This window comes from Canis lupus, chromosome 12 (genome assembly GCF_048164855.1).
Source record: "Canis lupus baileyi chromosome 12, mCanLup2.hap1, whole genome shotgun sequence".
Taxonomy (NCBI): Eukaryota; Metazoa; Chordata; class Mammalia; order Carnivora; family Canidae; genus Canis; species Canis lupus.
The window spans coordinates 38,626,647-38,640,700 of record NC_132849.1 but is presented as its reverse complement, the minus strand read 5'-3'; the positions used below and the strand labels follow the sequence as shown (position 1 = coordinate 38,640,700).

General features: G+C 39.2%; 1 protein-coding gene across 15 annotated transcripts in view; it reads left to right on the top strand.

Annotated features, from left to right (window-relative positions):
* Positions 1 to 14,054, top strand: part of LTBP1 (latent transforming growth factor beta binding protein 1) — a 392,301-nt gene that overhangs the window by 203,292 nt on the left and 174,955 nt on the right. For all 15 annotated transcript variants that reach the window (XM_072770568.1, XM_072770565.1, XM_072770566.1 and 12 more), the window contains 2 exons: positions 2,867 to 3,091; positions 4,293 to 4,567. In XM_072770568.1, the coding sequence (XP_072626669.1) occupies positions 2,867 to 3,091; positions 4,293 to 4,567 (500 nt within the window). The remainder of the gene's footprint in view (positions 1 to 2,866; positions 3,092 to 4,292; positions 4,568 to 14,054) is intronic.

The window sequence follows — 14,054 nt, the reverse complement described above, 5'->3', positions numbered from 1 at the left end:
AATGGGTTGACACCAGAAACATCTCACAAAAGTGAATTGGTTAACCTTTCTTTGAAGAGAAAAGATGGTAACATATATGAAGTTATTTTAGTATAGATTGTAGGCAGTCTACATGGTACTGGAGGACCAAGTAAATGATCTGCAAACTGAAACCATGCAAAATGACCTTAATAATCAATGGGAAAATGACCAGTGTCATGACCTTTAAAATTTTTTGTCAGAACATTGAAGCTTTCTTACTGTAGGTTATAAATGTATAGGGCAATGCAAAAAAAAAAAAAAAAAGTGAAGCTAATATTAATTTAATGCCCTATAATTTAAAATGTTAGAACACTGAGAACGTGTTTTATTTCTTTGAGTAGAACTTATCAAGAGTAGTTGGAACATGTTTGCTTTCTTCTCACTGTGTAACTTGCAATGTGGGCTGTCTCTTCTCTGTGGCGGTGAATTGTCCTGTTCCTTCCCAAGTTTGGATCTGCTTCCAGCTTGTTATCCTTGGTGCTTCCACAGCTGTGAACTGAGTGTTCTTTCAATATAGCTTCCTGTGGGACATCTCCATCCTCTTCCTACAACCACTTTCCAATTTCACGTTCAGTGTTACCACTTTTTATTTCTTTGCTACACTTTCTTTTTGTGCTGGCCCCACATCCTCTTTCAATTATGCACTTTTGCAAAGTGCCCTGGGAGTTTCTTACCACAAGACTAAGGGGGCAACACAACCACCTGTTTACTATCTATCTGTGCGTGAATTGAACAACGGATGTGCAGGGACTGGTTGTCCTGCACAGTCGTGGAAGTGACACGATTGATTAGTAATCATGATACACATCTGTTATTCACACAGAGATTTGTGGACCAAAAAGCTAGCAGTGAATTTTGTGCTTTCTGTAATTCAGCATTAGTATACTGTGACAACTGAAGTTGGAACCATGCTGTCAGGGGTACTGGTGTTATGTGACCAAACTGTGGTCACTGAAATTCAAGCCCATTGGAACCATGCAAAGTGAAGAGTACCTCATTCTGGTAGTAAATTGTTTGTAGTACATTTAAATCTTGGCCTGGCTCCCCTTGCCTGTTAGACCGAGTGCATCTACTGTAGCCAAGTGATTTAAAAATTGAATTGAGAAGTGAACTGGGGGGAGGTCTGGGTGGCTCAACAGTTGAGCGTCTGCCTTTGGCTCAGAGTGTGATCCTGGAGTCCCGAGATTGAGTCCCACATCGGGGTCCCTGCATGGAGCCTACTTCTCCCTCTGCCTATGTCTACCTCTCTCTGTCTCTCATGAATAAATAAATAAAATCTTAAAAAAAGAGAGAGAGAGAGAGAGAGAGAAGTGAACTGGGAGTTATGAAGTGTTTGACCCAACCATGGGTTGGGAGTGCTTTGACTCCTCTCTTTTACCTAACACCTCAGAGTAGAGTGGGCACTGGAGAAAGCATATATTAGTCTCCATCCAGCAGTTAGGTTTCTGTTAAGGACCACTTGGTGAATGGAAGTATTGGGGGGAAGATGATGAGTTTGATTTTGGACATTTACAGTTTGAGTTGCCTGTGGGGTATCTGTGTGAAGATATATTGTAGTAGATAGATTGGAGCTCAGCAATTGAAAGCTTTGGTTAGGAAATAAAATTTGGGTGACATCAGCTTCAGACATGGTAAAATCATCGAGGAAGAGTGTATAGAGTTAGGAAGGATGAGGAAGTTAAGACCAAACCTTAAATCATACCAATAATTAAAAGGCATAGAAAGTGGAGCCTGCGGAGAATATTAAGTTGCAATGGACAAAGGGGAAGGAGCACAATAGGTGAGTGAGATGTGATGGAAACCAAGGGAAGAATGAAATCTGTCCATTGGGTTTAGCAACATGGAGCCCATGAGTGACCTTGGTAAGAGTAGTGTCATGTAGAAGAGAGGTGGAGAGAGGGAAACAAAACCGGGTCCAAGGTAGATGGTAGTGTGTGGAGAAGTGAACAGACAATTCTTTTGAAAGGTTGGTCGTGGAGGAGAAGGTTTAAAGAAGGTAGAAGCTAGAAGGAAGAGGAGTTGAGGGACTTTTACCGTTCAAGCTGGTAGGAATCTGATCAGGTTAAAAGGCTGATAGGAAATAGGAAGAATTTGTTAGTGATAAAGAAGTTGGCTATAAGCTTAATTTAGCCAGAATTTAAAACTTCCCTTACAATTCTTTGCCCTCCATGTCCTTTTATCTTTCTTTATTCTAAATCGAGTAAAGTCCATACTGCTGATCACTCTGCTACTTCTGAGTTTCACTGGGGTCTTATTATCCCTGTGAGATTGCAAATTCCTGTAAAGCAGGATCCAAACTGTTCTTCTCCCTGATTCTGGTTAGCATGTCATTCCCTGTCTTAGAGAAAACCCTCAACAGCTACTTTGAGCACTCTCATTTGTTTCTTTATTTTTTGAGGAACTAACTTCTATGTGCCAGGAATTATTCTAGATGCTAAGGATATAAAAATCACTAAGCCAGACGTATCTCTTTTTCCCAAGGATTTTATAATTTAGGGAGACAGTTAATAAACAAGTAATAAAGTACAAAAGAAGCAAAGTAATTATAGAATGTAACAGATAATAATTCTGAGCAAATATGTATATATTCTTCTCCCTGAATTCTTTCCATTGTTGGGGGGAACAACCATAAGCAATTGGAAAGTTAAATGACATAGATGTAAAGAAGATAGTAATAGAGACTGTTGTTTTTTTTTTTTATGTAGAGACTTCTTTGTTGAATGTTTCTAAAGTCAGGAATATGATGGTTATAATGGGCTGTGTGTTTTGGGAGTTTTCTTGGTTAGTTGTTACTTAGCATTTGAGAAACTAACCAACTCTCCACGTTTTCTCTTTTCCCTTTTAGTAATTTGCCATCTTCCATGTATGAATGGCGGCCAGTGCAGTTCAAGGGACAAATGCCAGTGCCCTCCAAATTTCACAGGGAAGCTTTGTCAGATCCCAGTCCATGGTGCCAGTGTGCCTAAACTGTATCAGCATTCCCAGCAGTCAGGCAAGGCATTGGGAACGCATGTAGTCCACTCTACACACACCTTGCCTCTGACCATGACTAGCCAACAAGGAGTCAAAGGTAAGCTTTTTTATTTTCTTTTTGCCCATTCATCAGACTTCTGTTAACCTGCCAAAGCCATACGGAAGCAAGTGCTGGCAGATGGCAGGGCTGGTATTGAAACAGAAAGAAGTATGTGATCTGTGGCCCTAAAAAGTGGCAGCAGGGGACAGAATATGGGCCCATGTATGTGGCTACAGTACTTTCTAGGCCATAGAGATTTGGTATCTAGGAAATAAAATAAAATAGGAGTCTATCCTTTTCTGCTGGCTCTTAGCCCCAGGAGCTGTTACACACACATATGTCTGGCAGGGCCTAGGAAGCAGAAGGATGAGCAAGGCAGTGTTCAGGCCCATACAGTAATATGCTAGTGGATCACATACTACCTGCTGGTGAATACTTTGTTTATTTTTTAGTCGAAGAGTGCTTAGTTTTAGTTATAAACAGTCAGTTAACCTCACTGGACTTCAATTTATTCATCTATAGAGGAAGGTAAACTAGGTCACTTGGAGCTCAGAAATTCTATGACTAATTCATTTTTTTAAACCTGGCATGTATACATGCACAGTTTTTGAAAAGGGGTCAGAGAAGTGTTACTGGCCTTACTCTTTAAAACTTGAATGTTAGCATCAGAAGATGAAATTTTATTTGAAAGCTGCAGCAAGTAAATACAGATATAAAATATCACATATAGGTATTTTGTGTGGCTCATGAAGCACATGAGTATGTCTATACTATGATGTTCAGGGTAAGAGAATTATGCTCTGTGAAATTGTATTTCCTCTTTTGATGTAGAAAGTTTGGCAATGAAAACTTTGAGAGATGCAGAAGTAGTCAAACTCTTTAGTCTTTACTACTATTTTTTGATAAAATGTACCCACCTATGGCCATAAGCAGCATGGATTTCATAGTTTTCTGACTCTGAAAGAAATATTTTTGTCTCATGAATGTGTCACTGTGAGATGTTTTAATTTCTCTTTATACTTTGAGTTTTATTCTTTAAAAATATGTAAATTCGAGTTTAATTAGTATTTTGGACGTACCCTCTTATTCTCCAGAATTGATGGCTGAGCAGCAAAAATACATACACGCTATATATATATTTTGTTCCAGGGATAGTATATATGCAAATAAACACAAAAGTATGTATATAATATTTGCTTTAATGCTGATTTGCATGTTAAGTATTCATGACTGAGTTTTCCTGTCAATCTCTTTTTAGTGAAATTTCCTCCCAACATAGTCAATATCCATGTGAAGCACCCTCCTGAGGCTTCAGTCCAGATACATCAGGTTTCAAGAATTGATGGCCCAACAGGCCAGAAAACAAAAGAAGCTCAACCGAGCCAATCCCAAATCTCTTATCAAGGGCTTCCCGTCCAGAAGACCCAGACAGTACATTCCACATACTCTCACCAACAAGTCATCCCCCATGTCTATCCTGTTGCTGCTAAGACGCAGCTTGGCCGATGCTTCCAGGAAACCATTGGGTCACAGGTAAGCAATATTGTCTAGCCCATGTTAGTAATGCATTCTAGGCGTGGTCTCATATTAGTAGGAAAGCCAGACCTGGTAAAATGATTTTCTGTAGAAGGGGTTGGCAAACTGACCACAGGCCTGTTTTTTGTAAATAAACTTTTCCTGAAACACAGACACATCCATTCATTTATGTATTGTCTATCCTTGCTGACATGCTATTGATGATAAAATTATGTAGTGTCAGTGAGTTTATGTGATAGCTAAATCCTAAAATATGGTCTGCAAAGCCCTTTACAGAAAAAGTTTGCTCATCTCAGTCTAGAATATTAAATAGTGATCTTTCATAATTGTTGCTGGAAGTCCATGATTGGCTATTTATATAGTTTTTCAATTAAGGTGATCTGTGTATAAAACATGTGTTGGGCGTGAAAGATGATATGTGAGATGTATTCTGCAAAGACATTTGAAAACTTTTATGCCTTTTTACAGTAGCTTGCAGGTTATACAGAGGAAATTTAACCCCTGTGTGCACTAATAACTTGGCATCTTTTCTCTCCTAATAAAAATTCATAACTAGAATGACAATGCAGGAGTTGTTTGAAGTGCATTTTAATATTGAATTTACATGTCACTTCACGCCTATATTTACATCATAAAATGGGACAAAGGCTGAGTTTTCTTTAAAACTCATCGTTAAATGTACATAGCAAAGGCAATATAAAAACATTGGTTCTTCTATCCAAACTACTTTGTGAACTTGCTTTGGGACCACATGATAATGATGTTGATTTGTCCTCCAGTTCTCATCTTGTCATATATGTTTTGGATCCCCCATGAGAAGAGTAGATGAGGTAACTGTATTATTACTTAACTGTTGTTGCCTGAATATTAAAAAGAATATATTGTGTGTGTGAAGTAATTATAGATAATAGAATCAATTGTTACTGCTTTAGGAACCTAGAAAACACTTTTTAGGTACTGGACCAGTCCATGGTAAGGCTATAATTTTTCTTCCAGGGCAGTAAGACAAAATTGGTTTATAGACCCTAATAGAAAAGAGCACCCATGTGGATAGAGTTAAGGGTCTGTGCTAGGAAATCAGCTTCTTTATCTGTAAGGTAGAAAGAATAATATGGAGATTTGTCAAGATGAGACAAGGTAATGTGAGCACTGCTTTGCGAATGTTGTAGAACTCTGTAGTTATTGGCTTAGAGGTTACTCCTCTATGCAGATAGAGTCAAACTTAAAAATAGAGCAGATTATTGGTTATGTCTTGTAATTTCACTAGAGCAAGGAAGGCTTGATCCCCCAAACACAACCTTTGTCCCCTGCCTGCAGATACCCGGAATGCCCACTGAAGGGTACCTTTTCATTACTCAGTTGAAGACCAGGCGTAAGCAAATGCTTTATGGAAAAGGAACATCATCAATTTAAATTTAGCTTAGAAGTAAAGACTGGATTATTGTGCTAAGTGCAGGTTTCAATAGGGATAGAGGGCTGAAGATAAACTTCATAACTTGGCAATGTTGCCCTGGGTTAGCTTTGGAGAGAGAGGATAATTTTCATGCCATTTGCGTTGTTTAGTCATTCCAGTTTGGGCTGGTCATGAGAAAGGAAAAAGCAGGTCTTTTTAAAACTATGTGCCCAATATCTTTCTCCCTAATTTCCAAGTTGGAATGTAGAGCCTAAAAAGCAAGAAAACGAGGCATTAACAAACTTATAATTTTTGTATAATGTTAGGGAGATGATTGCTAACTAGAAAGGATAAAAAACTATTTACTTTTAAGCCTAAGCTGGACAATATAGTCAAAGTGAATTAGATAATTGGTGGAGTTACCCAAATAATCCAAACTCCATGGAATACTTTTGCCTTATCTGGATACTTTTCTGCCTTTTGGTCAGAATGATCCAGACAGTGATCTCAGTTCTTAATTTATTTTGCATGTGTAGTCGCTAATACACAGCTTCAAAATAAGACCTGTTTTCAGAAAACATTCTCGGTGTATATTTGTCTTCTTGTTACTGAGAAATGCTGCTGGGTGCCTGTGGTTGCTCAATTAATTTGTGTGATTAGGATGATCTAGGCATTTAAAAATATACACTACTGGGGCACCCTGGGTGGCTCAGTTAGTTAAGCATCTGCCTTCCGCTTGGGTCATGATCTCTCAGGGTCCTGGGTTTGAGCCCTGTGTCTGGCTCCCTGATGACACAGGGAGCTTCTCCCTCTTCTTCTGCCTCTCTCCCAACTTGTACATTCCCTCTCCCTCTCCGCCTCCCTCCCTCCCTCCCTCCCTCCCTCCCTCTTTCTCAAATAAATAATATATTTAAAAAATAAAAATACACACTACTGGTAAATAGTCAATAATATATAAGATATATACTACAAGAGTGTTGGAAAATATGTGTACTTTTTTGCTGTGATTAGTTTGCAAACAAAACTTCAGGAGGAGGTGTAGGTAGATTTTGAATGAATTCCAGAAACAACTGCATAAATGCTCACTCATTGCACATTGCTTTGCTCAGTTGGGAACACTTGTTAGCTGCAGATTTTGGCTGTTGAGACTTTGAATGTGTTAGAGTTACCAATAAGCACCTGTGTTTATGCCATGAGAAGTCATACACAGAACAAATTTGGCATAAATTGCCCTTGTTTCTATGACACATTCTAATAATTAGTAAATTTGGAGTTGAAAACCCCACATGAGCTGTGATCATGTACTTAAATTCAGGGGATCTTTGTACAGTAGAATTTCGGGAATTACTTGGATGGTAGAGGAAAATGGATGACTGGCTAGGGAAGCCAGCTCCTACAGAAAACAGGGAGAATAATTAAAGGGAAGAGAACAATGCAAGAAATAGAGAAGCAAGTGTCAGGAAAGACCAGAGAAGTGAAATATCTTGGTATTCCTGGCATGCATTGGCATAGATACATGAAGCTCATTACACCTGAGGCATAATGCAATATAAACTACTTACATCAAGGGAACAATGTCATGAAGCCTCCTTGACCAGGCAAAGTCAGAATCATTAGAAGTGTGACAACTGATATTATGTGCCTCCCAATGTGCTACAGTATGGAGTTTACACATCATCCTTGAAGTAGTCTTCTCAAAAATGGTTCATCTGAATCCGATCAAGCCCTTACACCTTAACCTATCCAGTTCGTAGGGAGTGAAGAAGTCAACTAAAAATATTGCACACATATCTCCTCTATCAGACAGATTTATAATGTAGGATATTATTGCCTGGTTTTTGCAAAAAACCTTCTTATGGAAAAAAGCAAGGTAACTTTTCTAGAAAGAGGCAAAGAGACAGAACAACAAATGTAACATATGAGCCTTAATCAAATCCTGGCTAGAAACACATACGACACCTAGCTCTAAAGGGCATTTCAGGAATAATTGGGGAATCTAAATAGGACTGGATATTAAATGATATTTTTGAATTACAGTTATTTAGGTATGATAATGATGTTGTGGTTATGTAGGACCGTGTCCTTATTCTTGAGAGATGAATGTTGAAAGTTTGAGGGGTAAAATACCATGTTTATAATTTATTTTCAAATACATTTTACACAGAAATAAGGCAAAATTTTAACTATTGCAGACTCTGAGGGGTGGGTATTCAAGTGATCATTGTATTATTCTTTGAATATGTCAGAGTATCTGAAAAATTCTTGAGGAAAAGAAAAATGCTAAATTTCTCAATGTAGAATAATCGAATTTTAAACTGAACTTAAAAGCTGTAACTTTGATACATTTTATGAATTTTAAGAAAGTAATTTTTAAAGTTTCAACTTAGGAAAGAATGGGGTGGGTGGATGTGGGAATGGTAGATGTGAGGAGGCCCGGGAAGAAAAGTTGGCCTTGGTCCATTTTGAATTGACCAGGGTCCAGTCTAAGAAGTGAAGTTGAAAATAAAGATGAATGTCTGAGCTTTTGTGAAGAATCAAGCATCAGGATTTGATTATGGGCTGTTGCAAAGAAAAGGATGGTGATGAGTTGGACCATTCTGAACTAACCTGCTTGAGAAAGCGGATAAATCCTGACTCTCATTGATTAACTGACCCTGGGGGAGGATTGTAAGGTGCAGATGAGTAGCTACATCTTTGTTTTAAGCAGCCCCATCCTTGGCTGACATCAAGAGTGGTGTATTCTTGAGTATCAATCAGGAAATCTAGTACTGTTTCAGAGATGGAGTAAGAGTAGATGAATGGAGAAAGTTCAGTGGGCAGCAAAAAGATCTAGTGGTGATAAATTCATGAGAATAGAGGACATTTCTTTGGGTTGTATTATGAAGAGAAAAGAGCAGGAATAATGGGATTGGAAATTTATAATTTTTTTTTTTTACCTTGACAGACTGTGTCAAGATACGAGTTTGAGGGGTGGGGTGGAGGGAGGAATTGGTCCTCTTGTTTTACTGTTGTACAAAGTGTTCCATTTTTTGAGTCCTAAAAATAATGTCTTATTTTTTAGATCATAAAGTATTGGTTTCTGCATGAATTGGGCTGGGTACAGGTACAGACAAAAAAGGACAGAAACTAATAGAATGAATGGTGTGGCTAAGAGGAATGGGTTTCTTGAATGTAAATCAAATTTGAAGTAGTTAGCAAGTCATGATTTGGCATTTACATATCTGTGTGCTACCTGAAGAAAATCATGGTACTCTGTGTAAGTTTGAAAACATTTTGGCAGGTTTGTTTATGGCATAGATTGAGGTAGAATTACATCTCCAATGATTACAATTACCAGCTACTTTTAGGAAAATCTCATGTTATTTCACATGCTTAAAAGTTGAACATTTCCATGCTAGTTTTCATTTCTAAGGAGAGGCCAAATTTCAGGAAATACCCCTCCAATTTCTTTTTGCATCACAGGGACATTGAATACATATACCTTTCCCATTGTACAAGGGTTTCCTTTGTTTTAAAATGGTTCTCTTAGCAGTGACCTAAATTTGAAACTTACTTGGCATTTGAGTTTTTGGTTGTTTTAAGCATGTTTTATTTGTTGCCCAGTTGCTGGAAACAAACATTTGCAGTGACCTAATGATGCCAGATGGTATAAAAAACCTTGTCTGAGAAGTGTTTAGAATCATGATGTAGGGCTTGGGGTCCAGCGTCCACACTTGGGTCTGCCATTGCCCAGTTGCGCAATCATGTGTTCTTTGTTAAACACGGGAACATGCCCCTTAATTAGACACAGACATTACAAGACGAGACAAAAAAGTCAAGTGCTTCAAGACCTTCCTATTGCAAATGCCAAGAGAGCAGAAAATTCCACATATAAACACCTGAGTTAACTAAGAACAGAAGTACTGGAAAACCTGAAGTAGGTGTAAACAAAAAAGATATTTTTAGTACAGTGCTTTAGCACAGATAAAGATGATCAACACGCAAACCCACTTTTTGTAGTTTGCAACTTATAAAGTGTCCATAAGTTCAAAAAAAACCCCATAAGAAACAAACTCTAAGATTAAATTCTCTATTAAAATTAGAGATAGAAATTCTTTGTAGAAAAAATAATCCTAATGTAGATTAGGAAGAAAAAGCAGCAGTAGTTGCTGTGAAATCCTGAAATTATTGGAAAAGCCTTTCTTTCCTTTAATTTCTGGTCATACAAATAATCAGAACTGGGGCAAAACTGAGTTAAAGCAACCCAAGAATTATTTGGGAGATCCTCTTAGAGGTTCCAGAATTGTTATAACAGTTCTCTTTAGACAGGAGAAAGTGGAAACAGAATGGGCCTTTGGAGAAATAATTGGATATAACTGGAGATAGATCTCTTTTGGCAGATAAATTCAATAACATCCTCCATCTCTAAACCTAGGTACTAACACACACACACACACACACACACACACACACACACACACAATTTTTGAAGGGCCAAACAGATGCACTTTTGTTTAAAAACAATTTTTTTAAAGTAAGCGTCATGGAGAAATTAGCAGGAAAGTGTGAGCTTATAAAAGTGGAAAACTATCCTAATTATGGCTGAAAGTACTTTTTAAAAACTCAATTCTTCAGTGACAGGACTTTGAAGAAAAATATTTTTTGGTTTCTACCACACAGAAGCCAGTGAGAAAGTAGGGAAACAGATGCCAGGGCTGTCAGTTCCATGTGGAAGAAGAAAATACAGATAGATGGATAGATACCTGTGTGAATTGTTACCGATGTACATATAGAGACAGACTGTAGACCATGAAAATCTCTTCCAGTGATGGAAAATGGATTAGGTCCTCAATTACAGGGGCTGGAACATTAAGCTCTGCTTAGAAACCTTTTTCTTTAGTTTCCACACTGCCAGAATGAGGCGTAAAGCTAAGATGGAATAACTAGTTGAGGATATTCTGATGGGGATGATGCTGGAATCATTGTAACACTTTACTTTTTTTTTTTTTTTAAGATTTTGTTTATTTATTCATGAGAGACACACACAGAGAGAGAGGCAGAGACACAGGCAGAGGGAGAAGCAGGCTTCATGCAGGGAGCCCGACGTGGGACTCGATCCCGGGTCTCCAGGATCATGCCCTGGGCTGAAGGCGGCACTAAACTGCTGAGCCACCTGGGCTGCCCATTGTAACACTTTTCATGTTGGTTATTTCCCTAAACTAAGTCCCCAAGCGGCATAAGTAGCTGAGCCTTCTAAAGAAGGAGTAAGTAAACGACATTTTAGCGAAGATGCTTGGCCTCTCACTGATGTATTATCCCTTTGGTGGGAAGGGGAATGGAGACAGTCAGGCTGGGCCAGCAGTGGGTACAGGCGTGCCTGTGGTCCTCACCCCTTCCCCATTTCCCCAGCCATGTGCTTTTAGAGGCAGGGCCATCCCAGGTGAACTTGGCCTTCATCTTCTTGCAGGTGTACTGCTGGGCAGTGACTGGGAAAGGCTAAGTCAGGGCTACCAGCCCTCTGCCCTTTCTGTGAGCAGAGAGCCCCACTGAGGTGTGCCAATTGCATTTACTGAAGTTTGGCCTCCTTCAGTTGAAGTAAGTCATTAACACCAGGCATTTCGTAGGACATCAGGGTTTTTCTTCAGTGTCCCACTCAAATACTCCTTTAGCATAATCTAAGAAATATGTAATCAAATGTTGATGAGTCTGGTTGTCTCCAGTGGCTCCCAAATGGCCACCCTTGCTAGATCTTACCTGTGTCAACAGCAGAGGTAGCACTGACGGTGTCACACATATGTCAGTGATGAATGCCCAAGGCTCTACAATGTAGGCTGGTCTTGCTCCAGCAGATTTACTAGACATACTTCCTGCAGGTCCCCTCTCCCTCTGAGCTGAAAAGATCAGTAAAGACAGGGATAAGATCCAAAGGGAGAAAGAACTGCATGTGAAAGAGAACATGTCTGCATGTCATTGGGCTTCTGCCACTGGCAGGGAGAACTGCTGGTTTTACTTGGATTGAATGTGGCACTGAGACATTAGGATAATCAAAACATAGATTCTTAGAACTGAGGTAGAGTACTTCGGAGACTGGACGATGACCCATACATTACCCTTTCTACCCCCTAATACCAGTCTTTCCCCAGACCAGTGTCTTCTGGGCACCTGTGAGTATCTGCTTTGAGTGCTCACTCACCCTGACCTGTTTCATAGACAAGTTTATGCTTCCTTGGTCCTCCTCAAACCCCTCCTCTCAGATGTTTTTCATTTAATTGGCAATGAAAATTCCTTTATCATGACATGCAATATCAAATTTCCATGTGCTATATCTCTAGGGCTCACTAAAATAATACACCTATTAATAATTAGACTCCTGTTTTTGTTGAGGAACAGGCATTGAAATTAATTATGGGGCACTTGAGAGTGAAAGCATGTTATGTCACTTCGGATGCTGGCAAAGTGGCACGGTTTTGTGATTATTAAATTTGAAGATGATAATTCTGAGTACGTTGGGAGTAGTTTTAAGGGACCAAGGCTTGAGTCAACGGTTGATCCTCATGACAAAATGAACTCTGTCCATGACAAAAATGTTTAAAGAGTCGCAGCTGGTATTCTAGGGTCTGTTGTTGTTTCTTGGCTTTGTCTACATGATCCCTTAGAATTGAGATTTGCTAACACAAAGTGGAATCATCTGTTTACTTTAAAAAAAAATCAAAATAAACCCCAGTCGTCCGGAATCTGACCCATAGATTTGTGGAGGAAAAAAAAGCAACATTGCCCTGTGTTGAGAGCTGACAGAGTGACTCCCCCATGCTGCCCTGCCCCTTCTCCCACGACAGTTATAGTACAGATTTCTTTTTCTTTCCTATCCTTCCATTTTTTTCTCCTATTGTCTCCTTTTATGTATCAGAGAATTTATGTATAAAATAGAGTATTCTCTTTCATTGAGATCTGTTTACAAGGCTGTGCCTTTATTCTAGTGATGTTGTGCAAATAGACTTGCAACTTGTTTTTTTGAAGCAATTGTTTCAGAATCGGTTTATGAGCTCATAAGAAAATTAGTATGTCTTTGATCTGCTGCTCACTCATTTTCTGTAGTCTCAATGGATCGAAGGCTTTCAACGTCGATTCAGCCTTCAGCAAGCGAGGATTTGTACCATTGAGGATATTTAAAATAGTATGTCTTCAGCCCTGAAGAGAATTCTGAAATCCAGACAGAGGAGCTCTAAATATTTTGAACACAAACAGCAATGCTTTCAAGATGACACTTTGAAGAGGTCTGGTTTAGAATGTGCAGGCTTTAATGGAGTTGTTAAGAAAATGGTATGAACATTCTGTGGCTTAGGGACAGGCATCTTAGTAAGACAATGCATTTTTATAGAATTGATGGCTGATAGAGAACTTTGACATGTATGACCTTACTTGACCTTTAAAACACAAGGAAAATTGGTATTTTTGTCTCCCATTTACTTATGTGAAACCCGAGGTTCAGAAGTGGGGACTAGCCCTGTTGGTGTTTCCATGTCCATAGATCTTTCTCCATTTTTGCAAACTTGCCATGTCTCTGGCCCTTAGTTTTTTCATTTTTCAAATAACTGCTTTGGCTGAGAAAACCAACACAGTCTCTTTCAGCCCTGCAGTCCTGTGACTGTGATAATTTTGACATCATCTTTCCCACCGTCTTATGTGCCACTGATAGTGACATATGCACAGGATCTGTGGACAGAGCAAACTGCCCAAACATCAACTACATCAAGACCTACTGTGGTCTCAGAAATCTAGGCTGACCCGAGAGCCTCCTCTCCAGTCTTGGCGCTTCCAGAAAGCCTTCCAGTCCTTCAGACCACATCTGCTCTCTCCTCCCTGAACTCTCACTGGGTTTGGAATCCAATCAGGCCATTTTGAATTATCTAAAAATTGTTGATTTTGATCCTCTTTGCCCCATGAGATTGTCCTTTCCATGAGGGCATGGCCATTTAGGAATTCAGCTCAGTGCTGGGTGCAGAGGAATAGTCAGAAAATGGATTATTAGGTTCAGCTAGGTTGTGCTGTGATCATAAATCAACATGACAGAAGCTTGCATTTTGCTAGTGCTAGATGTGTAAGGGGTGAGCA